The following is a 26,676-nucleotide window of genomic DNA, read 5'->3' on the forward strand; positions in this document are numbered from 1 at the left end:
CGCCAAGTCAACAATTATCTGCATGTACGCATTTATTTATTATTCACAAAAAGTATTCTTAATTCTCAGTATACGTTGATTCAGTCTGTGCTTTTTTATTAATATATTAAAAAATGACATTAATAATTTTGTTAATTAAAAAGTAAATATATTTCAAAATCAGATTGATTCTTTAATTTAGCCAAATAGGTTCCTTTTTTTTTATTCTACAAAAATTGTTCACTACCTCTATATAACAGAAACATTACCTCAGTCATCGTTATCATTTGTGCAATTTTTTTTATTATTAAATAATTTTTTATTATTTTTGTCACCTATATAATTATCTGTTGGGTTGTATCAATTAGCTGTATAAATTAATAGTAGCAAAGTACCGTTTACTATTTTATTTTCACGTTTTAGCACGTAGGTGTATAAGTAATGTTTGTCATATCTCTAACTACAGATAATAATTACAGGCGCCCTGCGATGGGTAAACGGATCTGTCGTATTACTCTCAATGCGTTAATACTTAAAAAAAGAAAGATATTAAATATCAGAAATTATTTTTACAATAAAATATCTATAATTCACAAATCATCATCGATAATAATTACGAAAGTTGATTGAATTTTTCATACTCTAGAAAACAGAGATGAGTTAAATCAAAGATAACATTTTCTAAATAAATATTTCGTATTCTAATACAATAAAATATGGCCCTATGTATAAAAATTTATTAAAGATATTTTAGCATTGTTATACGACGACTAACTGTTATAATACGACAGACCAGCTTGAATCTATGTTGTGATATAAACAAAATCCATTTCGCATTAAGCTACTAACTGATGTCGTTAAACAAATTTTAATAAAATCGAAAATATTCTACGAAATATACCCAATACAATTTACTTCTTCCATTTACTTACGCTTTCTTTAGCTTATTCTTCACCTTCAATATCCATCGAGTGTACACGTGCAATAATTAAAATTAAAATTAAAATAATAATATAAAGTAATAATAATAGCAGTATATTAACAGTAATAGCAGTAACCGCAGCAGCAACAGTAGTAGTAGCAGGTGATGATAATGATAATGATAATAATAATAATTATAATTAGTAATTATAATTATAATAATAATAACGATTGTACTAATAAGAGCAATAATTATAATAATAAATTATAACGATAGTAATAATAATAATACCAACAAATACATTAATTAATAGTAATGGCAACAGTAGTATAACAGTAATAATATTACAACATAGAATAATGACAGTATAAATAATATAAATTCAGACAATATAACGATAGCGACAAATTATTATTATTAACAGTAATATTTATGATAATAATAAAAATATTTCTTTACTGTATTCAATTATATATTAGATAGTAAAAAAGTAAAACGAAAGCTGATAAAAGAATAGTAAAAATCATAAAAATTCTATTAAAATTACAAAAAATTAAAAAATCAAAAACAACCACAGCATCACAGTATTATTACTACTACTGCTGTTACTATTATTGTTACTGTTATTGCAGTTATTATTATTAGAGCTATTATTAACACCATTATTATTATAATCGCGCTCACTGCAAACACCAACTTTTACCACTGCTACTTCTACTTCTACACTACTGTTACAATGCTGCTGACAATAATAATCCTGCTGTTGATGCTAGTAATCGAAGTGGTAATAGCCATCATGGTAATGATGCTTACGATAAAACTCGATTCTTCAGTACTCGTATGTTGCGCTAATATAGCCACTCACTCTATTATAACGTTTATGTAATCGTGTTTTTGAAAATATAAATACATTAGAAGTTTGTACCGGCAAAATTTCAATGTATTTACATAAAAACACACCAACCACATTGGCAACAAAATGTATAAGCAAGGATGTATTGCAATAGCATGCCATACGAGTACTAAAAAATTAAGCAGTAACATAAGAGAGAAGCATTTACTACACGTTCTTTGAGACTTCAATAGTATCTTTTCCATTTCTTTTTTTTCTTTTTTTTTTATATTGTATACATTGCCTGCGCTACTTGACCAACGATTCGATTTTTTGTAACACGAAAGGAATTGCAGCCTCATGTCTAATTTAAGCAATTCGTGGCATCGCCGTTATGTCGATTTACATCATACTCGTCTCCTATAGCTTTTCTCGAGTTTTTAATACTTCGGAGAAAAGATAATCAGGGTGAAGGAGAATAATCGCAATCTTTATCCTCTTCCATACCGATATTCTCTAAATTCATTGAAGTGTTAAATTTTTAACAAGCCTACATATTAAGAGTGTCTTTCTCCAATACATGTTTCTTCACTATTCACACAGATATCACGAATACGACATGAAAAATTCTCAGAGTTCAAAGACAGTGGTCGTCGGTACGACTGGCAGTATATCGTTTTTGTTTTTGTTGAAAGTTAATATCTTATCTCAACAGTGCCTGGACCCTTTTCATAAGATCAAGGCGTGATGGGCATGGCCACATTTATCTTTGTTGAATAAATCTGGCAACGATGGACTCCTGTGAATACTACTATTTATTTTCATGGGCTTTATCTTTATAACAAAGCTTTAACTGCAACGAAAGCAGAGAATATACAATCCTTTTCATACGTTGCGATAGTAGTTTAGATTGCGGTTCGGTAGATCCAACATAACCATTCTAAACGTGAAAAGACTTGTGTATAATTCATATAGCTTTTCACGCTTCACAAGCAATATCTTATATACCTAATGATTGAAACTCGCGAATAAAGCTAGATCATGATAACCTGTGCGATACCTATAAACAACAGTTTTCTATTTTCGTCGCGCAAACATCACCATGATCTCGCAGTATCGACAAAACCAATATACATGGAGCTTCTCCTTGTCGCAATACATACGCGCGACAGTCGTGCTTAGAGTGTGGATATCATTCTAATCGGTAAGTGATTCCGCTTCTTATTGTTCGAATAAACGGAGGACTTTATACCACCGTCTGTTTCAGTCCTTACGAACGTGCTATATATGAAATTGCAATAATTGTAACTTTTCTTGCTTACTCGAGTTCTCCTCTTCTTCCTTTTTACGATGTGATCAAGAAAACGTGCATCGTGCGTCCTAGGACATGCAGTATCGTTTACCGCAGGCTGATCCTGATCTGGGTATAGAGAGATATACATATATATGAATGTATACATATATCTATATAAAGTCCATGTAGAATTTTTTATCTCACTTCCCACACAGATACAACCTCACGAATGTGATTCCTTAACGATACAGAATTTTTTTTTTTTTTTTTTTTTGCGTTTTCGCATTTGTATCAATTAATTAACATTCCACTTGACGACGGCACATACTTTTCTTGAGTCAAGTATTCAAACATGTATTCAAACACGACAATTTAAATGTGTCACTTTTTTTTAAGCTTTTTGTAGCAGTATCAGCGCTGATTAATTTATCGCCATTCTTAAATATGTTCATGTGTATTCGACATTACTTGATAATGGAAATGCTTAATAAACGTCTTTTCGACAGTATAAAGACGGTATGTTTATGCTGTTAGAACTAAAGAACGGGAAAGGTGCGTACAGAATGTTACCTTTCTATAAGTTCTTTCTTTCGATACAGCACGAAACTCAGATTTTTAATTAATCTAACTGCTAATCGATTATATAAGCACATGATTTCGTAGATAAATGAATTCCATTGTGACACTGGCGTACTTTTTTCCTTGAAAAACAAAAAAGCACGTTAGTCTTTGCCCTTATTTTTCGACGATATTATATCAAAGGTTTAATTAAAGAAAGGGGTTTTCCACAAAATGGAAGAGCAAGTGTGTTCACCCTCACGAATATTCACGTTCACTCGTTTTGCTGATTCACTTCTTCTTTATTGTTATCACTATCTTGTTGGTTCACATTGGGCTTATTACTCCCAGGTTGTGCTCCAGACGGACCATCATTCATCTTGTCATTGTGATTATCAGATTTGTCACTGGAATCCATTTTAACGTTTCCTAAAACAAAAATCATTAAATATTTATATAAAAAAAAAATCAGGATAATCCAGAATACTGCCACAGAAAAAAAAAAGAAGGATGGAAAATATTTTAACACGCCGTCGGCCGTAGATTACTCAATTGTAATTATCATAAAGAAATTATTATAATTAATTAATATACGAATGTAAAGAATCAATTTTTATTTAAAAGGGAACAGCGTACTTTATTATTAATCGGATATAGAAAAATATACATATATTTATTTTACAAACCTTGTGATGAATAATATTGCTGTTGCATCTTCATGTTACGCTGCTGTTGCTGTTGTTGGTGCAAATTCGGTCTATGACGATTAATTTGAGCTTGTTGCTGTTGTTGTGTTGGCATACAAGCAGGCTGTTGTTGCGTGGGATTATTTGGATTTGGGCCTGGTGCAAATGGTACCACGGGTCGTTGAATCGGAGGTGGATAACGCTGTTGCGATGGTTGAATACCAGCCCGCGGTGGCATGCCCATTCCACGTACATTCTGTTGTAAAATCTGTAGATTAATGTACAAGGCTATATTGACTTATTTTTCATCTGTGAACCAGATGAAAATGATTAACTTTGCTACATTTTTTATATTATATAAAAATTGATTTTTATTTAAAAATTCTCTGCTAATATAATAATAAAAATTTGTATACATATTATTTAAAGTAAGAAAGAAAAGAATTCTTAATTATATGTATATTATATTTAATAGCTTTATAATATATTATATAAATTAATTTTTTCTCATAAATTATAGATATAGCAAAGCTATTAAAAGATATGTATTTTAATTCTTAATTAAATTTTTATCTGGAATTAAAAAAAGATAAAAATTGATTTAATATGTAAATATTGATATGGGATATATGTATGTATAATTACGCTTCACGATTTTAAGAAATATCCTCGAAGCACTTAAGAAAATTTAAAAATATATTATATAAAATAAAGCTTCAATAAATTCATATAACTTTTTTTTTATTTTTAAGCTTTAGATTTCCTTAAGGTATTGACATATAACTAAGAATTTTACGGAATTTTATGTATATGTTTAACTTAATAAAATACATGCATAATATTTAATGAGATAATTTTAATGAATAAATGGTACATACGTAGTTATTGTAGCTGCTTACCAGAGCAGACTGACTAACGCCCTGATATTGTTGATACTTGTGGTGTTGTGTAGGACTCGGCTGTGGTTGCTGTGATGAAGACTGCTGTTTGCAGTTTCTTGATTTAGGCGACGGTATTTGAGGAGCTACAATTAGAATATTAGAAAATGTAACTTGACGAACTTTATAAATTCTATTCTTGTATAACAAATTTTTAGAGAAATTATAATTCTTACGTATAATTTACAATTTCATAAAAGTAAAAATATTAATTTTACTTATTAAACATTTTTAAAGCTAATATTAAACTTACTCGAGTTAAAAACCGATGCAAGGACGTCTTGTTGGTTTCCCGATGGACTCTTTAATTGTCTGGGCTGCTCCTGCGGTTGGTGCTTACTAAGAAACGTAGGTGCTGCATTTCCTGGTCCTGGCAAACCACCAGTGGGATTGCGAAACTGTTGAGCTGCCGCGGCTATTTGCAATCCAGAACTGGATAGAAAACTCGGGCCATAGTTTTGTAAACCAACAGGAGTTGCGCTGCCTGTTGCTAGACTTTGACTATGTTGCCCGAATCCTTGTAAACCATAATGAGTTCCAGTTTGCTGGGTAGCACCACCGGATTGATAAAAGCCTGTTTGCGATCCAGGAAATACATCTGAAAATTTTAAGATATTAAATATCAAGACTATATTTTACAAATATAATACACGTATAACACTGTATATTAATTTACCGGCAGATGTAGCGCTATAGTAACTGTTGGATGCCTGCACGTTTGGACCAGGTCTTTGCACTAATTGTGAATTACTCATGTAACTACCGCTTACACCGAGCACTTGATTTGGATCGTATGGTATATAAGCCAGCTAAAAAATAAAATAAAAAACGTTTTGTTAAAAAACGTATATAATTAAACATCGCAGCAGAATAAATTTATTATATAAAATTATACTTGATTGGGTTGAGGAGCAGATGGGGTCTGGAAATGCGGAGTTTTAGTTCCAATTGCTCCAATTGGTTGAGACGACGGTTTAACGCTCGCTGACATTAGAGAATTTGATGACGAACTGATTAACACCGTATTGGGATTATTACTGAGCTGCTGATTTTGTCCAAACGGTGGAGCAGCCGCTGCAGTCTATCGAAAAAAATAAAAATTAAGCTATTATTATTGTAAATATTTATATAAAAATTAATAGAGAATTATTATATGTTAATAAACTCTTCAATTATGTAATATATAATATACTGTATATACTGTAAATAGTTTCGTTAGATATTTATATCGAATTATTATAAGAAAATTAAAATTTACGTACAATGCGATATTGAGACAAATTGTTTTGGTACATTTCCGGTGTGGGAGCATTAGGCGCATGAGGTGGTGGCGGTGGCGGTTGCTGCAGGTATACATTTTGTTGACTGAATGAGCTTTGAAGGGACGGAGCATATGGCGCGTATTGCGTAAACGGCGATCGGCTTTGATCTAATTGAAACGCTCCATATAAACCACCCGCTTGAGCTGGCAATTGTCCTGAGCCTGTGTTAAATAACACTGCCGGCGGTGACGGTATAGCTGACATGCCGCCGTATTGCGCCGCCTGTGAACCAGGATACTGCGGAAATTCCTAAAAGCAAGAAAATTGTTTCTGTTAATTTTCGAAATTTTTTTTTTAATTATCGATGTAATAAATTATAAATACGCAACCCACCTGATAATTAATATGTGAGGGCTGTCCTGTAGAATTAAATGGAGGTGGACTTAAAGGACCTTGGAGACTGACAGGAGGATGGCCAATAGGACTTTGACCAGCTCCAATGGGACTTGGCCCAGGTACAGTAGATCCTGGTTGTGTACCACTGCTCCCTGAAGACTGTTGCTGCGGCTTCACCTGCGGGGGAACCAGCTGCGCATCAGGCAAAGAGTCAGCATCTTCCCACAAGGGACATTGTGTTTCAATATTTAGTTGTTAGTATACATCATGTCAACAGGACATACTTAACGAGCATTTGTTAGTTTTCAAATAAAAATTATTCTTAAATCTGTTTCGAAAATATGGTGAAAATGAACAGGTTTATCACGTCGTAGTAATACACATACCTTGTTTTATAATGAACAGTAACAAAAGTCATAATGAATAATAATGAATAATAAAGATGACGATAAAATTAACATTATAATAATAATAAAAAAAGAAAAATTATTAAACCGATATTAATTTACAAGTGGCTGATTGAGTATCCTTTAATCCAGTGCTCGGAATAAAGAGCACATTTCGGCTCGATTCTAAATACTTCTCCGTTCCTCCCACTACAGCTCGTAGGTTAGCGGCCGAGTTGTCGATCGCGCGTGTAACGCTATGTCTCAGGAGCATTTGTATGTGACAAATGTAGTGAGACATAGCGTTACACGCGCGATCGGCCGCTAGTCTTCGAGCTATAGTGGGAGTACGGAGGAGTATTTAGAATTTGGCTGAAATGTACATTTTATTCCGAGCATTGCTTCAGTCGAAAGATGTTAGCCACTTACCTTTTTCCACCTTTAGCCACTTACTTATTCTAACGTAACGAAACCTTTTTCATTTTCACCACACTTACTAGACAGAATTTTTAATAAATATATAAAAAACGGGCTTACTCTACGATCTTATTCAAATTTTACACACGCGTAGATTTTGAGTTGTAAAAAACGATTTAAATAATTAAAATTATCGCAAAGCATTAATAACAGGATTACGAATTTTTTTAAATTGACACGTTGTAGGTTAGGTAATATGTCAACAAATATCTACGCATACTCTGCATGTTTATCATTAAATTTTATAATATTTATATAAATAATAAAATTATAAAATTAAATAATTTTTTCTACTGTTTATTTAAATTATTTTAAAGCAGGAAAATGGTAAAATGAGCAGGTAAGAGGGGCATGTTAATGCAGAAAAAAAAAGGTAAGAGATCATGCAGAGTATGCGTAGACATTTATTGTGACATATTACCTAACCTACTACGTGTCAATTAAAAAAAATTCGTAACCCTGTTATTAATGCGTTGCGACAATTTTAATTATCAAAATCGTTTTTTACAGGTCAAAATCTACGCGTGTGCAAAATTTCAAGAAGATCGGAGAGTAGGCCCGTTCTCTATACATTTACCGAATTTTTTAAACATAAAAAAGAAAAGTATTTAAAAAATCAATTATGACAATAACAATAATGATAATAACGATACAAATAAATAATATTGAGAATATAAAAATAATTTTAGTGACATGACAATTTCATTACATGCATAATAACATGACATAAAACAATATTAACGAAATGAATTCTCACCTTGCAAACATTAGTAGACGTAGTGATTTCACTTTTTATATTGCTTTGATTGTACTGCTGGTGAGGACTATAACTATCGTCGACGTCACCACTTTCGAACGCTTGCGGAAAGCTGGTCGCGCTACTGACCACGCTGGTACCGTCCTCATGTTCGACGACGGTCGGCATCGGTGGTGCATTTTCCCAGACTTTCTTCACAGATGCGATCTTAAGATTCAGTTCCGCAGTAGATGGCGATATCGTGCTCTGACCGCCAGCCATGTGCATGGAACGTGTCATGCCCAAACTTTTGCTCTTATCATCCGTCAATTGTGAAAGATCGGAGTCAAAGGTAAAGTCTAACTTCATGTCGGCGTTGTCTTCGTTCTTATTGAACGACAAAGGCATTTGAATAGGTTCTTGATTCTTGTCCTTGATCAAGTCATTCGGTTTATTGGAAAATGCAACGGAAAGCGTCGATTGCTGATGCTGTTGTACTTGGCTGCTTTCTTCTTCTATTTCGGCACGCTTTTCAGCACGCTGTTGCGACTTAATGTGATTCGAAAACTTCGATTTCACTGCCAAATCCGTCGGTCCGGTCGTCTTGGTCGTCTTTGAATAGTTCGTGTTTTCGAAGATTAAAGTCTGCACGGGTGGTGAAGACACATCGGACACGTTCTTTTCCGTTAAAGTCTCCTTTAGATTTTTTCCTGTCTTTTCGCCGTTCGGTGAATTTCGCTGGCTGCTGTGTCCAGAGTTAGCTTCATTACCTTCGTGACTGTGATCATTCTGAGCCGTTAAAGACATCAGCTGAATGTCGGTAGGAACCGCAGACGGAGAATTCGAACGTAATTGGCTCGTGAAAGGTTTATCCCAAGCGTTGACCGTTGGTGGAGGAGCAGGACTGTTAGACGATTCTTTAGCGTAATTACCGCCGGAACTATTCAGCTTACTCATGTCGTTCGCCTCGCTCCCGCACATCTGCTGTTGCTGTTGCTTTACTAGACGCTGAAACCGCGGCGCAAGCTTTGGATTTCGAGAATTTCGGTTGTCGTACTGCTTTTGCGGTATGTTCGCCGGTTGTGGAATATTCTGGCCGAGTAGAGGCGGTATATTTTGCACTTGCTGCAAAACTTGCTGTGATCCATTCGACTTTGATTTCGAACGATCGCGTTCACGGTCCTTCTCCTTGTCTCTTTTAACAGGCTTCGTTTCTTCCTTTTGATTGTGCCTGGATTCCTTTACGTTTTTCTTCGAACGAACCTCTTGGAAACCGTCGGCATCCACCTTATCCTCAGCTGCGAGACTCGTAGCGTCTTCGGTACAACTGTTCGTCTCAATTTCCGAATCCACTAACTTTTTGTCTTTCGCCTGAGATTTCTTATTAAGATCGTTCAGAGCTTGATTTACCAGATTTGGATCACTCAGTTTAATTTCGTCTATGCGATTAACCATGCTGTCTTTGTTCGGTTTATTTGCGACCGCGCCGGTGTTAGTCGAGCTCTGACTTCTGGACCTTCCTCCGTTTTGCATTTGGACATTTTGCATCAGAGGCGGTATACCGTCGGCATGATTCTTCTGAGTGCTAAATCCGGCATTTTGCAGATTTCGCTTCTCCGCTCCTGGAGCTCGCGATGCCAAACTGGAAGACTTGGGATTTTTCTCACGCTGCTCCCTATTTGCCAACTCGCCTCTACGGGAATGCAGGTTCGTGCCGATAGCATTTTGGCCTGCAGATTGAATGGATCGTCCGCCAAAATGCTTATTGCGACTGTTACGAGACTCTTTGTGATCATCTATGTGCTCCTCGCTGTTCTCTGATGTGGTTTCCCAATCTTCGTTGCCTACGTCCGATTGAGGAGGCTTCGATACATTACTACTGCCGCGCGAACGAATTTCGCGATTATCCCTTCCCTAAAACACATTAATGCATCGTTACTTCATTATCTTTTGATAAATCTTAATTATTGTATGCAATAAATTTTTATTTTTAAGTAAAAAATAATAGTAAAAATTATTTAAGATATAAAAAATTAATTACTAATTAATCTAATCAGTAATTAATGTCTTAAATTATTTTAATAAAATTAAAACAGTATGAAAGATTAATCTCAAATTTTTAATTTAAAAAATTGTTTTAAATCTTGAATCTTAAAAAAATATAGATAAAAAAATATTAATGAGTTAAATATATTCTAAATATATTTATGTATGTAATATAAAAAATAAAATATAAGTATATGTACCCTCCTACTTCCACTACGAGTTCTCTTAGAACGTATCTCGTCCTTTCGCATTTGCGCTTTTTGGGACGGAACGCTAGTGATTTGATTCGAGTGATTCTCTTGTTTATTACTCGATTGAGCTTGTTGACTCGGAGATTTATTACGTCTGCCTGTGATACCCGCTGTAAGTGCTTGTTGCTTCGCAATTATCTTGTCATCGGTAGACTCCGCAGACTGCAAGAGACTCGCATCTTTTTCTGAAGTTGGTGTTGATGGATTTTGCCGCCCGCCACTTTGTTGATGCTTCTCGTCCGTATTACGTTCTGACGAGAATGGACTTTTACTGGACGGCGGTCCGTAGCCTTCCATGCGACTGCCTGTGGCTGTATTTCGAATACGGAAGCCACCTCTACCGCGACGAGATGGCTCGCCCGACGGCGCGAAAGCCTCGTGACTAGGCTTTCCGTCGTAAGTTCTTTTCTCGCTGCGTGTCTGGGAATATTCGGTGCCTCGTTTATCGTCCCGTCTCGATACTTCGCGATTACGCTCATCCTTCTCGATTTTCTGCGAAGGTTTCGGAGAACGAGCCGATCTCTTGTCCTCTTTTCCAGATTCGGTAGAACCAGATATTTCGTCAGCACTGTTTTCGGAATCAGTATGCCCGTACGAACTGCCTTTAGCAGACATACCGGATTTACCCGTAGGTCGTGGCCCGCCTCTTCGCCCTCTGGATTCCGGGCCGCGCCAGCCGCGAGTATAAACGCTGAAGGTTCCTCCTCCCCACTGACGTCCACCCCGAGATTCTCGAATTCTAGAACTGGAGCCACTACTGCTCGTTCTATTGCGCGAACTCTTTTCTCTCTTCTCATCCTTGGTTTGTTCTTTGCCGTCGTCCGTAACAATTTCTTCTCTTTTCTCTAAAGACGGTTTATCCAACAAACTTTGTTTCATTTCGTCGCTATCTTTACCATCTTTAGCAGCTTCCGCTATCTTTTCCTCTTCCTTCTCAAAAGTCGGCGATATCGCATCAGCCCACGCTTTCGGCGAATTATCATTCCTCTCAATCTGTCTGCTTTCCGGAGTACGTTCCATTTTTCTATTCCATACATCCGTATCTTTTTTCGCCTCGGCGGAAATGTCCTTCGATTGTTCTTTTTTCTCTTGAAGTTCAGAACTACCTCTCTTCAATTGAGTCAGACTGCGCTTTTCATTCTTTAATTCATCCGCTTCTAACTTCTCTTTAGTAACAGGGCCGGGCGGCTGTCTCCTATCTCTTTCTCTTTCTCTAGTTTCTTCGTGATACAAATCTCGCTTTTTCTCTTCGTAATCCGACACTTCGTTCACCCAGGAACTGCAGTCGCGTAATTTATGCAGATCATCATCGCGTAAAGACGTTTTCGATTCTCTGGAAGCACGACTATCACGCGAGTCCGGTCTCTGCGGGCGTTCATTACGCTCTTCTTTTGGTACATCGCGACGATTTTCAAGTTGCCTGTCTTGTGCCACATTGCGTTCTTCACGCCACTCCGGGTTTTCCGAACGTTCCCTTTGTTCGCGTTCTCGCTCATCGAAAGAGTCCTATAACATTAAAATATAAATCAAAGTAGTAAAGTATAAAATAAAAATTAATCAAATTAAATACGATTAAAATAGCAAATCGGTATTTAATATTTTTACCTTTGAATAATTGTCATATTCCTTTTTGTCTTTATCACGTACGTCTCTTACATCTCGGGCATCACGGCTAGTAGAACGTGAATCTTTGACATCGCGACCGTCTCGATTGTCACGAGCATCACGATTATCCCTCGAATCCAGATTATCCTTAGGATCTCGTTCTTTATCGTCAAAATGTCTTTCACGTTCCCAAGAATCACGAGGATGTCTGTCATCGTACTCGTAGTCTCTAAAATTGCGGCTGTATTCGTCGTAATAGCCTGGCTTGCGGCTGTCGTAAGACCGATGAGAAGAATGTCGATAACGATCTTCTCTAGACAATGGTGCACCACCACGATGATCTCGAGATGGAGGTCGTTCATCATCCAACGGTGTTGATGCGTCCGAATCGGTTCTATTACGACGTTGCGATGGCATCGATTGCTTTATACCACTATCTACTAATACAAGTTTAATTTAATACAATTTTTTAATCTTATTTAAAAAAAAAATAAAAAAAGAAAGAAAAATTTGGATTATTAAATATTAATAAATTTTTACTTCATAATTAAAAGATTCAATGTAATATTTAAGTCTAATAAAAGCATGTTTTTTAATAACTATTTTCTTTAAAATTGAGTTATTAAAACAAAAGGTGTGGTACATATCAGAATAATCTATAAAAACTTACTCAATGAGTTGTAATTGTGAAGCCATCTACCAGGATCGTATTGTTGAGAGAACGGTACAGATTGAGAAGCAGGTCTCTCCGCATTTGGTGAAATTCGGTTGAAATTTGCACTGTTTCGTTCTGCCTGTTGTTTTAAAAACCTGGGCGGTAAATTATTTTGAAAATGTCGGGAGAATGCCGGTTGTTCGCGATCTCTCGAGTCTCTTTGATCACGATCGCGATCGCGTTCTCTTTCACGTTCGCTACGCACTGTGTCCTGTTGTCGTAAGAAATTTTGTCGGTCACGATCGCTCTGACGAAAATCAGTTAATCCTTGATCTCGACCTTCTCTATCACGAGCCTCACGTCCAGATGGAATTTTTTCATCTTTTCCTTCGGACGAAGTGCGAGACCGTTCACGTTCTCTGCTTTCTCGTTCTCTATTTTCCTTTTCTCTCTCCCATTCGGGTATAGGAAGAGGTACAGGCGGAATGCTGATCAAGCTTTTAGAATCGCTGGACTGCGCACGTTCCTCATCTTTCTGTTTCGCTTGCTTTTCTTTCAATTTTTGCTCTAAATCCTGTAACTTCTTAGCGGCTGCCTGTTTCGTTGATTCTTGAAAACGCTTCTCCTCTTCTTCTTTTCGCAATCGCGCACGCTCGACAACAGACGCAACTTCAACCTTAATTCTACGTCGTTCGTTCCATGTTTCATCATCCTCGACACCTGTTGCGAGTAAAGACAGATACATTAAATACAACTTAAATAAATTACTCTTTTGTATTTTTATAAAGTTATATTTACCTCTTAAAGCATGTACAGAGTGCATTTGCGATTGACCGGTGTAGCCACCACTTGCACCGTTCGATCCGCGATAATCGCGATTCATCGACTGAGTCCAAGGGCGATGCGGTGGATCGCGAAGTTCCTTCGAGTCTCGGTTGTCTCGAGGCTTTTCTTTCTCATCTGCGATGTTATCATCGCTTTTTTTCTCCTTGTTATCTTTTTTTTCGTCATGTTTCGATAGTTCGGATTCACCTTCGTCGTCGCTAAAGGCCAATTTTTGGTTATAATCAATATCATCGTGTGCAGCCCATCCTGCGTCACGAGAAATATCATCCATACGGGTAAGATCTTCTTCTTTGATGATAGGTCTAGTCATAATTTCGTCCTCAGTCATTCGATCACGTTGAGGAGGCGGGAATCTATCCAAGGGATGATTAAATCTAGGTCGGGGGCTATTGGCTCCAGAATTTGATGAAAATTGCGAAGAAAATCCACCAGGAAAGTTTGATCTATACATCTAAAAAGATCGTATAATACATTTTATTATACAAGTTTAAAAAAATTCTATATAAGTTTATACTTATCAAATTATTAAAAGGAACTTACAAATGGCGGAATAAGTCCTCGATAGGGATGCATATTTGGCCCAATTTGATGAGAACCGGAAGAAGGCGCAGGACCTTGATTGTTCACTGCATTATGCTGGCCTCCCGGGCCCGCGCCCATGTTGGGCGACTGGCCCAAGTTCTGCCGCCCTCCACCGGGTCCCTCCTGGGTGTGTCCTCCTGAAGGTATATTTAAAGGGAGGCCCTGGCCCGCCGGAGTATTCCCATTTCCGGGACCAGCTGATGTTACTGGCACTGTGCCACTTGCCGTACGGCTTCCGCCTTGAATCCAACTTCCTTCGGCTGCAAGAATTTAATCATAGGTAATTATTTTGTAAATTGTAAAATACTATATAATTTACAAGAATTAAAAGTAAAAAAGAAAAAAAAACATACTCTGTGGACGCAAGCTCGGCCCTGGACCATATTGCGCATTTAATTCTCGATTTGATGGTTGTTGGTTTCCCGGTGTCCCACCTGTGTAATTTATTCGTAACATTAGAAGTTAAAATACGTAATGTACATTATTTTGATACCTATAATATATAATATAATATTACAACTAATAAATGATTAATGAAAGTGATTAGATACATGCTCGCACACGTGCTTAACTTTTCCACGTATATATAACATGCTTTACGGAAGTAGTGTCGTAAAAAAAAAGAAAAAAAAGAATTAAATAATACAAATAAGTACAGAAGATAAAGTGCTCAATTATTCATAAAATTAATATTTACTTTACCTAAATAAACATAAAGATAAGCCACACGACTTAATAAAGCGCGTAATTTATCATCTTACATTATGTACAAACATATAAGTATTTTAATTACAATATATATAAAGATATAAATACATTCATATAAATTAAATTTGTTATACTTTTTAAGTATATATTTAACAGTAAAATAATTCACAATTATTCTACTGCATATATGTATAAAATAATAGTATGTATGCATTTAAGATTAAATATTAATTTAAAAAATTGTTCTAATTTTATTTTTGTATTGAACGTATTACTCCAGTTTCATCTATATAAATTTTAAATTATAATAACCTTGTATAATAATTACATAGGTATTTAACAATAAAAATAATTTTAATTGTTAAAATTAATTCTTTTCTTATTTGTTTCTATTAAAAAAAATTTTTCTTATTAATATATAGAATTTTATAATAAAAAAGAATATAAAATAGTACGATATTTTACGCAACAGAATGTCATATAACGCATTTCATGATTAAAGATATTTAAGACAAATTAGAATAATATAACTCAAAATTAACAAAAAATTATTAAATTAAAAAAACATCTCTTAACATTATGTACCAATCTCGATTTTTTTTAATTCACATATTACTCTAAATGTTACTATAAAAATAGTAAAATGTAAGAAATCACTTACGAGATTTGGTACATATTGTGGTATCATCTAATTTTCTACACACGTACATAATAATGTAGATCAACATTTAATCACGTCAATCTTTTACACTATATCTATAATTATAACATAATAAATATGTGTATTTAAACATTTTTTTATTAGTATTAAATCATAAATCAGATATGTACTATCAACCATGTCGTATATATACTACTCCACAAAGAAAATTATTTATAAATCTAATACATAAAAGAAATCTCACAAAAATTTTTATTCTCAAAATCTATAATTATAAAATTTAAGATTTTTTTTTTAATACATGTAAACATGCATTTTAATGCGAAATATAATTGTAGAAACATTTTCCGTGAAATAACATGGGATATAAATATTAATCGTGTTTAAAATAAAAATGAAATGTAATGATTTATCGACAGCAACCGAAATAAACAAAAAATCTTAATTTTTATATTATTATTTTAAAAAAGAAAGATGATAAATATTCTTGATATATTATTTCTAAATAAAAAATTTAATCGCAACAAAGTTTTATGATAAAATCCATTAAAATTAATAAATAACAGAACAAAATATTAATAATTAAATAAAAAATCTTTGATCTTATATAGTTTTAATTATATAATTGATTAAACTTTTCAAAATTCAATGATTTTTATTACTTTAATATATTTTATTATTTCTTAATTGTGTATATTTTAAAACGTATAAATGTATAGTCATCATGAAACATCCAATGTATAAATGAACTACTACTTGTTAAAACACAACTTACTAAACTCATTATTGGCCTTTATAATTCAGATTCCACATGCAGCACATTCTTATACATCTTTGCTGCAGTTTTAATTAAAAAGTTTATTTATACCAATCTATACAACTTCTATTTAACTCATGATCGATTAAATTTAATCGAAATGCAACTTTAAAAAAAAGCTATCATGGGGAAAGCACAAAGAACACTACTGGTAAAGAGATAAAAAGTTGAATCTAGCAGCAACAGACAAGCAGTACCCCACCTGAGTGGTTGTGGGAATACGGCTGTTGCTGTAGTAACGAGTGATGGACTGCGACTGAGATTGCATTGGATGTTGTTGAGGACTGTTGAGTCTGGCTCTGAGTGGAGACGGAGGCGGACGGCTGTCCACTGAGACTGGGAAACTCGTGTTGGAACTGCGGGGACTGGTGGGCGAGGAAACTCAGTCCAAGGGCACCTCTTCCCCCTTTCGCGCCCCCCACGAGCCCCGCGTAACCAACCACTGCAGCCACAATGGGCGTACCTATCAATTAATTGCACCACCCAACGACACCACTCCGCTCATACTTTACTACATGCCCAACGTCCAGAAATGGATGTTAAAAGGATATTAGAACTACAAATATTAGCTAAAAAATAACGATTACTGATCACATCCTATATTAATATCTCAGTTTGCGAGATCCTTTATCAATCCAACTCTGGACATCTGTCTAACGTTTCATAATAAAGTTACGTGCGTTTATATTTCAATAGATCGTTTTAAATAAGTATTATATGCGACATTATTATATAATATTATAACTGCACATTAATAAATATATATAAATATATATATTTATATATATGTATTGGGTATATCGTCGTATAAATAGTACAATGTAAAATTAGTTTTAATCCTATTTATGATATTTATCAATATATGAAAATAATCTGTTACACATAATCAACACAATATATACAATTTTGCACGCGTCGCCCTCGCCTACGGTCTTATATATTTCCATTTTCGTAGGGGAAGGCAACTGTGGATAAAAGTGGAAAAGTAAATATTTTCGCGATTAATTGGATACTATAAATTTCTAATTATTAAAAAATTTTGAAAATTATTCAGGTTTTTAAAAATATTGTTTTAAGCATACATGCTTGGCTTTTGAGATAAATGAGTTTAATAGTGTATTAATTAAACGGAAAATGTGAAAAATGAGAAAAAAAAAAAATAATTAACTTAAAACCTTAACATTCTACGTTAATCAATATTATGCATACATGCCAGTAGTGCTAATAAAATTTTTTTTTTCTTTACGTACCGTCTCCTGATCTGCTCATAATCGCACTCCATGATGATTTGTTGTTTGTCTGATCCAAAAAAGGAGCTTGTGACACATTTTGTTGTGTCGGCAGTAAAGAATGTAGGGATGTTGAAACAGTGGTCCCTGCTGAGCATTGTGCTGTTGAAGAGACAGTCTGCAAAACAATATTAATATTATCAGTGTATCTTGAATGGAGCATTCAATTATACCATATGTTCAACACATTATACATATGTTCAACACATTATACATATGTAACACAAGAATTTTATTTTAAATTTTTGAATAGAATGTGATATCAATTTCCAATTAGTTTCGAAAGTAACAAATATTTCTTATTTTATTCTTTAAATAAATAATTTAATTGTGACTTACAGTAGTGTTATCTAATGAAGTTGCTACTGTGGTGGTAGTAGTAGTGGTCGACGATGTTGAATCCTTAGTAGTAGCCCAACCACTTCCTCCACTTGGCACAAGACTGACAGCCGGGTCACTGCTGCTGGTTTCACTTTTTAAACTGGGCAAATTAGCTGGAGGACGCCGTGCCGAAGGCACCTTTCCAAGACTTTGCATTCCATGTTTGCGCGGTAATGTATTTTTCTGCTGATGTGGCTCCAAAGATTCACCCTAAATTGAAAAATTAATTGAAAGTATTTAACCAGCTTGCACTGTAGACAATTCTTTTCTTTTAATTAATAGTACAAATAAAAAAAAAGACTATAAATCTTAAAACAAATGTTTGTAGGCCAGTATATCTCAAACTAAACTAATAAGAAAAAGTAATAAAATTGAACAACTTACCCTACTCACCCGGTACAAGCTATTGATATCTAATGATTGGAACTTGGATTTTCCTTTCTCCCCCTTCGACACAATCCCTGACAGAGTAGACATGCTGTCTGCACGCAACCATTTAGTACCAATCAGACCCAAAGAACGAACCCTTTGTCTGCAAAGACAAAGGTATATTAATTTATAATTTTTAACATTTGTTTCCTTATTAATATTTACAATAACTGCGAAATCAGAGAAAATTATATTTAAAAAAAATTAATTAAATTAATTTACCTTATAATAATTCTAAAACGCTAACTGTATCTTTGAAAACAGTTTTCAAATAATAAAAAAAAAAACACCCTTAAAACTCAAATAATAAAGAGCTATTAATAGATACATATATACGCCAACTCCAGTGTTTATTCGGATGTATCTCTGAAGTAAAATTGTGCATTGCAACAGAACGCTATATCATACAATGAAATAATCATTGTATATGTATAGCACTTGATTCAAGTACTTCTAAACGCTCTACGGCCAGCTTCCTATAACGTAGTGTTAATTCCAATCGCCATCCGTCTCGGCGGTGCGCGAAAGTAGCGCGAAGTGGAGTTTCTAAAGCGCGCAAAGTACCGCGCCGCGCGTCAGGAAGCCAGGCGGACGGCTGGCATAGGAAAAAGCTTTGTCTGTCATGCTCTCGCGATGATAAAAAAGACCGTGGTTAAAGCGACGAAAATAACTCGCGACTTATTGCGAGCCCGCTTTATTCCCCGCGCGGAGAGAGGGGAAAGAGGGAAAGGAAAAGACCGGAGTAGGCAAGGGGGGCAGGTGTAACGCCGTGGGTTTCGGGACCCAACCCCTTCGCGAACGTCAAGATACGCGGCCGCTCAAAACAATGCGGCCCGCTCTGCGAAGGTACCGGAGTTTTCGACGTCGAAAAAGAGACAGAGACAGACGAGCGTTCCAGAGCTCGCACGGTGCCGTCGCGGTTGGTTCTTGCGACGCGATAACGGTATCCTATTCGGAAGAGAGCGGACGACCGCTAAAGGGGTGGGACGGGGGAAGGAAAGGGTGACGGGGAGGGGGAGTGTGTCGGGTACGACCGGAGCATCCACGTAGGACGGGAGCCTGCGGGATGTTTGCGAACCGCCGCGGCGGTGACGGCAACGGGCGGACGGACAATGTCCAGAGAGAGACAAAAAGGAGAAAAAGGAAAAAAAAAAAAAAAACAGAAGCAAAAAAGAAAGAAAAATAACGACTTACCTTGGTCCGTCCAAATGGGTTACCAATTCACAACAGGGTTAACTCCCGGTGAAACTAGATTAACGCGCGGATCGCTACGGATTACCGCCGCCTCGGTGCACCTGGCGCGCCTACGACGCAGGACGCAAAGGGTACCCTTCTTCCTTCTTTTCTCGCTTCGCAATTCGTCCAAGATGGCGAATGCGCGACTCTCTCTCTAGCGCTCTCGCGGCGGTCCTTCCTCCGCCGCGCGGATCAATACAATTACGTCACGCTCACCGAGGGGAACGCGCGTTCTCACAGACGCGCCACACGTCGGCGGTTCCCGGATCCTCGAGTCCGCGGTTGCACGCGATATCTTGTCTATGAGGGTATCTCTCTTCCGCCCCCGGCGCGACGTAGAGATCGACGAGAAAACGTTTAGCCGACGCGCGATCGCGATCACTAGGCTCCGCGCGCTCGCCTGTCCGGCCCGTCAAGATGCGTAGGTTACTCTACACGGAAATGGTGCGCTCCCGGGGAGTTCACCGAATCGCCACTTCCGCTCGCCACTGTCCGTTGTGCGTGCGGCAGGAGAGTGAATGCACGCAAATGGGGAGATAATTAACCTCGCCGCCACAAGCGGCGCTGCCGCGCGGATTCCTTTCGTTCGGTCACCGACAAGATCAAAAACGCACCTCCGCGTCACTTTTTTTTCCTCTCACGATATATTTCTGTTTGCTAAAAAAATTAATTTACTTCGTATGTTACTTACGTGTTGAACGCGAGGACTATTTATTGGGTCTTTTGTCTATACGCTTCTTCTTTCAAAATTCGTCGAGAATTAATTTGGATTTTGTTTTGACTTTAAAATAAAACCACGCGCATCTAATTCTAGTGCGCTATTTTACCTGCACTTCTGAACTTTTCCTCTTGCTTGGACGCGCGAGAAGATCGGAGCATTTGTTTGTTGTCAAACGCGGTTTTCAGTCAACAGAATTAATTTTAGACTTGAACATGCGACATATATTGTGAAAAATGGTACGTTAAATTGTTTAATATTTTACAAATTGCATTTATGCTGTTTTGGCCAAATAACGCAAATATTGTGTTTCTTATTTTTCAGAGCGTAACGTTGCACACGGATGTCGGTGACATTAAAATAGAACTGTTTTGCGAAATGTGTCCCAAAACGTGTGAGGTATTAATTAATTTTGTGTGTATTATCACGTAACTTTAATGAACATTTATACGAGTCATCAACGATACATAACCTTTAATGTCGATTAATGTAACCGTTGATGTCGACTCATTTATCAAAAGAATTTTATTTTAGAATTTTCTTGCGTTGTGTGCAAGTGGATACTACGACAATTGCTTATTCCATCGAAATATAAAAGGTTTTATTGTACAAACTGGTGATCCCACCAATACTGGCAAGGGAGGAACCTCAATATGGAACCACAAGTTTGAGGATGAATTTAAGGAAGAACTAAAACATAATGCGAGAGGTCTTGTTTCTATGGCTAATAATGGACCTAACACAAATGGAAGTCAGTTTTTCATAACCTATGCACCACAATCACACTTGGACCTTAAATATACTTTATTTGGAAAGTAAGTATATTTTTCTTTTAATTTTTGTTATATATACAGCAAATCTAAAATTATGTTAATTTTTTATTGCAGAGTTATTGATGGCTTAGAAACCTTGGAGCAATTAGAAAAACTACCAGTAAATCCTAAGAATTATAAACCACTTGCAGAAATCAGAATAAATAATATAACTATACATGCTAATCCATTAGCAGGGTAGACCTGAGTGATGGAATGTTCACATTATATGTCATAGCAGTACAAGGTATTGATACTATTTCTTTTATATATAAAAAATATAAAATAATTATTTAGGCATGTACAATATTTTTTATAGATAGTTAACAATCAAAAGAATAAACATTTTTATATTGTATATATACCTAATAATCTCTTGTTCTTTGGATCAAATGGACTTTGGAGATACATCTTTGCAGGATACCTTTTTTTTCTTGCTTCAATTTGATAAGTACCTGTTTCTAAAAATTCTTTCGTAATATTTTGTCCATTTGGAGCTTTGATGTATCTGAATAAGACAAAAATTAATTTGTATATATATGTATATAATTATTGAATGTTTTTCTCTCGTTATTCAATCTACTTACGCTAGTCCAATGCTACTTTTATACGTATAAGCATGTTCTGCTCTTCTTAAATAACCAACTAATTGGTCATTTCTATAAACAGTTTCCATACCCCACAGTGGAATGTTACTGTGATTGAACAAATATTTGTACACAGCTTGCGTACATTTGATGACAAAATACTGATAAACTAGCAATATCGGGGTCAGATTGCAAAACGATATACTCACTCATTTATATGTAAATGTACCAGTCTTTTTTTTATTCCATTTTTACGGCATTGGTCAACAACTGCTTTTCCTAAGTAATTGCCATTTTTACGGCAGACGAATTCTAAAGCCGCTTCAATTGGATTGTCGTCTGATCTCAAGTCTGAACCCCAAAGATGATACCCTGATAAAAATAAATTGTTAATTTTCACAAGTGCAGAGTTAAAAAAATAAAAAAATTTTATATACTACTTCGCACCTTTCTCACAACTTAAACTATAAAGCGCTCTGAAACCAGCTAATTTCATATCATATTTTTTACCACATTCCATTAAAGCTTTATAAACTTTTTCGCACGAGCTTCTTGGAATGTGTAGTTCGAAACCAAGTTCACCGACAAAACTAAGTCTAAACATGTGCACCATTTCACCATCTATACGCACTAATTTTGAAGTCGACAATGGAAATGACTTGTTCGAGAGATCATCGTCGATTAAAGTTCCAAGAACTTGGCGGCTGTAATAATAAAATATATTTTATAAATAATATTTGAAATATATTTTTTGAAATTAATAGTTGCACTTTATTTTGATACCTATTAGGACCTTGAACTGATAAAATTCCTATTTGTTCTGTGACGTTATGCACAGACACGTTAAAACCTTTTTCTCTTATTATTTTGGTCATATGAGCCCAAGTATGATATGATGACATGCCTCCACTCACTGAAATCAGAAGCGGAAGTATTAATAACATGTAGAATGAAAATAAAATACGCGTTCACATATAAAAATATAAAAAGAAATACCTATATAAAAAGCTTTTCCTTTAAATATAGGATCGACGACACCACCCATGCCAGATTCTAGACCGGTAACTGTGCAATCGCTTTCTACGCCTCCTCTTTTATTTAGCATACAGGTGTATACGATTCTGTCACTTTCTCGATCTACCTCCGACGTAAATAAATATTCCACCGCTTTTTTCGCGTCTGGGCCACATATGTAATGTTTTCCAAAATATGACATATCAAATAAAGCAACATTATTCCTACAAGCGAGTGCTTCCTCTCGTATCTGTGATAAATGCATAGAAACATAATTTAGTCAACATTTTTTATAGAAAAAAATTTTATAATCTTAAATTCAATCTTAAAAGAGAAAGAAAAACTTACGATATTATCATGCGGTGGAAAATCAAATGTATTTTCTGTTTTTAATATGTCAGCATATGTATCATTCGTATTCTTTGGTTTGTCGCAATAGCCACCATAATCGTAAGGTAAAACTGGAGCAGTCTTATCTTCTGGTAAAAACCATCCTGGACGTTCCCATCCTTGTCGTTCTTCCATAACAGCACCTTCATTGATAAGAAACTAAAAAATAGTAATAATATATCTCGTTTTATTAACATAACTTTGTTGATAAAAAAATTGACATAAAATATATTTTACGTTGTGGAAAGGATCCGTCTTCAAATTTCTGCCGCTTAAATGTTCGTCATGTGAAAAAACAATATTGTAATTCTTTGCATAAGCCTCATGACTTCGCTCGTTTATCCAAACTGAATTTTTTCTTTGCTCTGGTATGTATCTAAATAAAAAGAAATATGTATAGAGACTCAAAATCCAAATATTAATATAATATTGATAATGTAGTCTTGTTCTTTTTACCGTCTGATGTCCTGCCTGAACATGTATTTGTCCGGGTGTCCATTGATTATCCATGTTGCTATTTGTTCTCCACAACCACCTCCGAACATCATTCCAGCGCTGTTGTATCCGCAGGAGTAATAGAGACCTGTGCAGCGCGGATCTTCACCTTCGGACATTGTTATATTTTAAACTTAACATATCTATATCACATATAATTATCAGTTGTAAATTAAAGTTGAAATTTTGTACCCATGATAGGTCTGTGATCTGGAGTGAAACTTTCTGGACCGCACACCGTTGTTCTTATTCCAGTGGTCGCCAAAGCAGGCATCAGTCGATTCATCGTCTCTACATGAGTATTGAATACCTCCCAGTTCAATTCGTATAGACTAAAGGAAAAGTCTTCTGGCGGCTTGGCAATACATATTATTAAAGTTAATCAAAAGCACGTAGATTTTAAATTATTTCATACTTGTTTATAACAGTAATTAAATCATATATATATATATCTCACATACGTAAAACTTACATATTTTAACACTATAGGATTTGGCTCGTATCCTCCAATACAAATATTTCCACCTTGGACTCGAAAATAAATATCAAAATCAGGATCTCGAATATTTGGCAATCCTCGCACATTCATCGGCTCAGTAACAATGTATGCGTGTTTCATTGGTACTAATGGAATATCCAATCCTACCATTCGTGATATTGTTCCAGACCATGCTCCCGCCGCATTCAATATAACGTTAGTTTTTATAATACCATGAGGTGTTTCTATTCCACGAACGGTTTTGTGGCCATCGGTGTCGTCTACGAGAATTTTTGTAACTGGGCAATTTTCAATGACCTTAAAGAAATTCAACAGTTATATTAATCATCTTTCAACGAATAATTAACTGTAGAATTTTATTTGTTCTAATCACTCGTACAAAATAGTTTAATTATTTATTTATTATCGGGAAGAAAATGTAAGTACCTTGCAACCGTTTCTTTCTGCTGATTTTGTCAACGCATTCACTAACATAGCAGGATCTATCGTGCCATCCCCTGGAGAAAAAAACGCGGCTTTAAACGCATTTTTATCTAGAAGAGGAAACTTTTTCTTCGCTTCATCCGGATCAATCATGTATGCGTCGATGCCGAAAATTTTACTGCTAGTCATTAATCGTTCGTATTCGGCTATTCGCTCCTACAAAAAATCCAATAAATTATTATTATTTTTTTTTTATTTTTCGAGGAATGGATAAAAAGCATATCTTGTAGAGATATTCGCACTTACTGGAGTATGAGCGATACAAAGTCCACCGTTGCTTATCCATCCTGGATTTATTCCTGTCTCTTCTTGCAAAGATTCGTAAAGCAATCGCGAAGCTTTCAGCAATTCTGTTTCTACATCATCTATACCGCGCAAATGCCACAGAAGACCTGCTGTATGCCAGGTCGTGCCAGATATAAGCTTGTACTTTTCCAAGAGCACCGCTTTGACCCCACGTTTACCTAATTGATAAAGTGCATTGCAACCAGCGCTGCCACCACCTATCACAAATATTTTAATTTGAAATTATTAATAAATCTCTATTCGCAAAGATCAAATAATGTTTAATAAATTTGTAATTAATGTACAGCATATTTAATTTTCATGCAAGTTACTAAAATATTAATATTTTGTTTTCACACGAGTAAATTTAATTACTTACCTATTATTACAACGTCTGCAGTGCTGGGCACGTCAATGTGTTTTATTTCATTTTCTTTAAACGTAGCGACCGCTCGGTTATTTATGCGGCTCCATTTGGGTAACTAAAAATGAAAAGAAACATTTAAATACATGCAATTTTTATGTAGAAAATTAAAATCAACAGAATTATGTTCTTTAATGTATCATTAAATACGATGCTTTCATTAATACACACCTTGTTTCTTACTAAGCGAAGCATTTTTGTTGTACTTCGCAGACCGCTTGTATGTAATTGCAATATTAGCACTGATTGAACTACAGTCCCCTTCGTTCACAGATCGCGCAGTATCGCGCGACTATTATGCCAATTCATTCTTCACACTGTTTATAGCATATACGTACATTATCACAAAGATTCTTATTACAACGTCGCGTTTCGTTGAGTTCTCTCACTCTTTCTCTCTCTCGGTATCAGTTCGCATTCGTGTGCATCGTGCGTTTGATAAAAAAAATCCTTGCCTCCATGTAATTCGTTTTAATGAAAAAAAGGGAAGTTATCGACGTCAATCGCAAGACACCATTACTCAACATATTTTCATATGTTAAATGAGAAAAACAATACCTAAAAAAAAAGAAAAGAAAGGGTTAGTATTAAACGGTATACAATTGCTTAAGTATGTCTCAACGTAATCTGCGTTTCTTTTTTTCACTCGTCATTTCTGCAGTGTGTGCGTTATTACACGTATTATTGTATGTATACTAAAAATATCTTATATTGCTGCGTTGACATATAATGATAAAAAAAAAGAGAAACTAATTTCGTCATGAGATTAGTTTTTACTGACTTGCACCAAGTAGAACTAGAAACGTATCGTAATTTAATTATACGTTATTTATTTAGTTTACAAAAATAATCATATGATTATATAAAATTGATAATTTATTACAACATAGACATGAAATTGATCAAGACTTGGTGAAAAGCATGCAAATTGATGTTAAAAGAAAATTTCTAAAAATTATATTTAAGTTTAATATCGCAAGTAATATTTTTTTGATAA

The 26,676-nt window shown here is 35.3% G+C and overlaps 3 protein-coding genes across 10 annotated transcripts; 1 reads left to right on the plus strand and 2 right to left on the minus strand.

Moving 5' to 3' along the window:
• Positions 1-371: 371 nt before the first annotated feature.
• Positions 372-20,421, minus strand: Nocte (no circadian temperature entrainment). 7 transcript variants are annotated; one of them, XM_070657724.1, is made up of 20 exons: positions 19,931-20,421; positions 18,692-18,839; positions 18,266-18,517; positions 17,888-18,044; positions 16,840-17,079; positions 14,805-14,885; positions 14,410-14,711; positions 13,822-14,320; positions 13,039-13,743; positions 12,369-12,805; positions 10,713-12,269; positions 8,488-10,380; positions 6,865-7,059; positions 6,472-6,780; positions 6,105-6,290; positions 5,886-6,018; positions 5,463-5,807; positions 5,150-5,295; positions 4,272-4,539; positions 372-4,014 (listed from the first exon to the last, which is right to left on the minus strand). In XM_070657724.1, exons 2-20 carry the CDS (start codon positions 18,782-18,784, stop codon positions 3,860-3,862), a joined length of 7,953 nt encoding a protein of 2,650 aa, XP_070513825.1. In that variant the 5' UTR covers positions 18,785-18,839; positions 19,931-20,421; the 3' UTR covers positions 372-3,859. The 7 variants fall into 7 exon arrangements, with proteins under 7 accessions (XP_070513825.1, XP_070513827.1, XP_070513830.1 ...); XM_070657726.1 differs by having other exon boundaries at positions 6,865-7,044; positions 12,369-12,808; XM_070657729.1 differs by having other exon boundaries at positions 4,272-4,527; positions 5,171-5,295; positions 12,369-12,808.
• A 269-nt stretch (positions 20,422-20,690) lies between these two features.
• On the plus strand, positions 20,691-22,850 carry LOC139103525 (peptidyl-prolyl cis-trans isomerase-like 3). Of its 2 annotated transcripts, none has more exons than XM_070658298.1 (5): positions 20,691-20,929; positions 21,015-21,089; positions 21,225-21,505; positions 21,578-21,749; positions 21,822-22,850. In XM_070658298.1, exons 1-4 carry the CDS (start codon positions 20,927-20,929, stop codon positions 21,702-21,704), a joined length of 486 nt encoding a protein of 161 aa, XP_070514399.1. In that variant the 5' UTR covers positions 20,691-20,926; the 3' UTR covers positions 21,705-21,749; positions 21,822-22,850. The 2 variants fall into 2 exon arrangements, with proteins under 2 accessions (XP_070514399.1, XP_070514400.1); XM_070658299.1 differs by having other exon boundaries at positions 22,172-22,850.
• Positions 21,491-26,271, minus strand: LOC139103520 (sarcosine dehydrogenase, mitochondrial-like). Its single transcript, XM_070658289.1, has 15 exons — positions 25,851-26,271; positions 25,635-25,737; positions 25,217-25,473; positions 24,914-25,126; positions 24,461-24,784; positions 24,181-24,343; positions 23,950-24,097; positions 23,731-23,869; positions 23,452-23,652; positions 23,086-23,353; positions 22,873-23,002; positions 22,537-22,793; positions 22,299-22,461; positions 22,090-22,197; positions 21,491-22,010 (listed from the first exon to the last, which is right to left on the minus strand). Exons 1-15 carry the CDS (start codon positions 25,872-25,874, stop codon positions 21,851-21,853), a joined length of 2,658 nt encoding a protein of 885 aa, XP_070514390.1. The 5' UTR covers positions 25,875-26,271; the 3' UTR covers positions 21,491-21,850.
• Between the last annotated feature and the right edge of the window lie 405 nt (positions 26,272-26,676).

This window comes from Cardiocondyla obscurior, linkage group LG06, assembly GCF_019399895.1.
Source record: "Cardiocondyla obscurior isolate alpha-2009 linkage group LG06, Cobs3.1, whole genome shotgun sequence".
Classification (NCBI taxonomy): domain Eukaryota; kingdom Metazoa; phylum Arthropoda; class Insecta; order Hymenoptera; family Formicidae; genus Cardiocondyla; species Cardiocondyla obscurior.

Bases quoted from the DNA above. Each gene is read 5' to 3' on its own strand.
- LOC139103525 (XM_070658298.1), top strand. The intron at 21,090-21,224 runs GTATTAATTAAT...ATTTTATTTTAG, and splicing joins TGTGTCCCAAAACGTGTGAG to AATTTTCTTGCGTTGTGTGC. The intron at 21,506-21,577 runs GTAAGTATATTT...TTTTTATTGCAG, and splicing joins AAATATACTTTATTTGGAAA to AGTTATTGATGGCTTAGAAA.
- LOC139103520 (XM_070658289.1), bottom strand. From the start codon at position 25,874: ATGCTTCGCTTAGTAAGAAACAAG. The intron at 25,474-25,634 runs GTAAGTAATTAA...TATTTGTGATAG, and splicing joins TGCAGACGTTGTAATAATAG to GTGGTGGCAGCGCTGGTTGC. The intron at 25,127-25,216 runs GTAAGTGCGAAT...GATTTTTTGTAG, and splicing joins TTTGTATCGCTCATACTCCA to GAGCGAATAGCCGAATACGA.
- Nocte (XM_070657723.1), bottom strand. From the start codon at position 18,784: ATGTCTACTCTGTCAGGGATTGTGTCGAAGGGGGAGAAAGGAAAATCC. The intron at 18,045-18,265 runs GTAAGTCACAAT...ATTGTTTTGCAG, and splicing joins CTTCATTAGATAACACTACT to ACTGTCTCTTCAACAGCACA. The intron at 4,015-4,271 runs GTTTGTAAAATA...TTTTTGTTTTAG, and splicing joins GCAATATTATTCATCACAAG to GAAACGTTAAAATGGATTCC.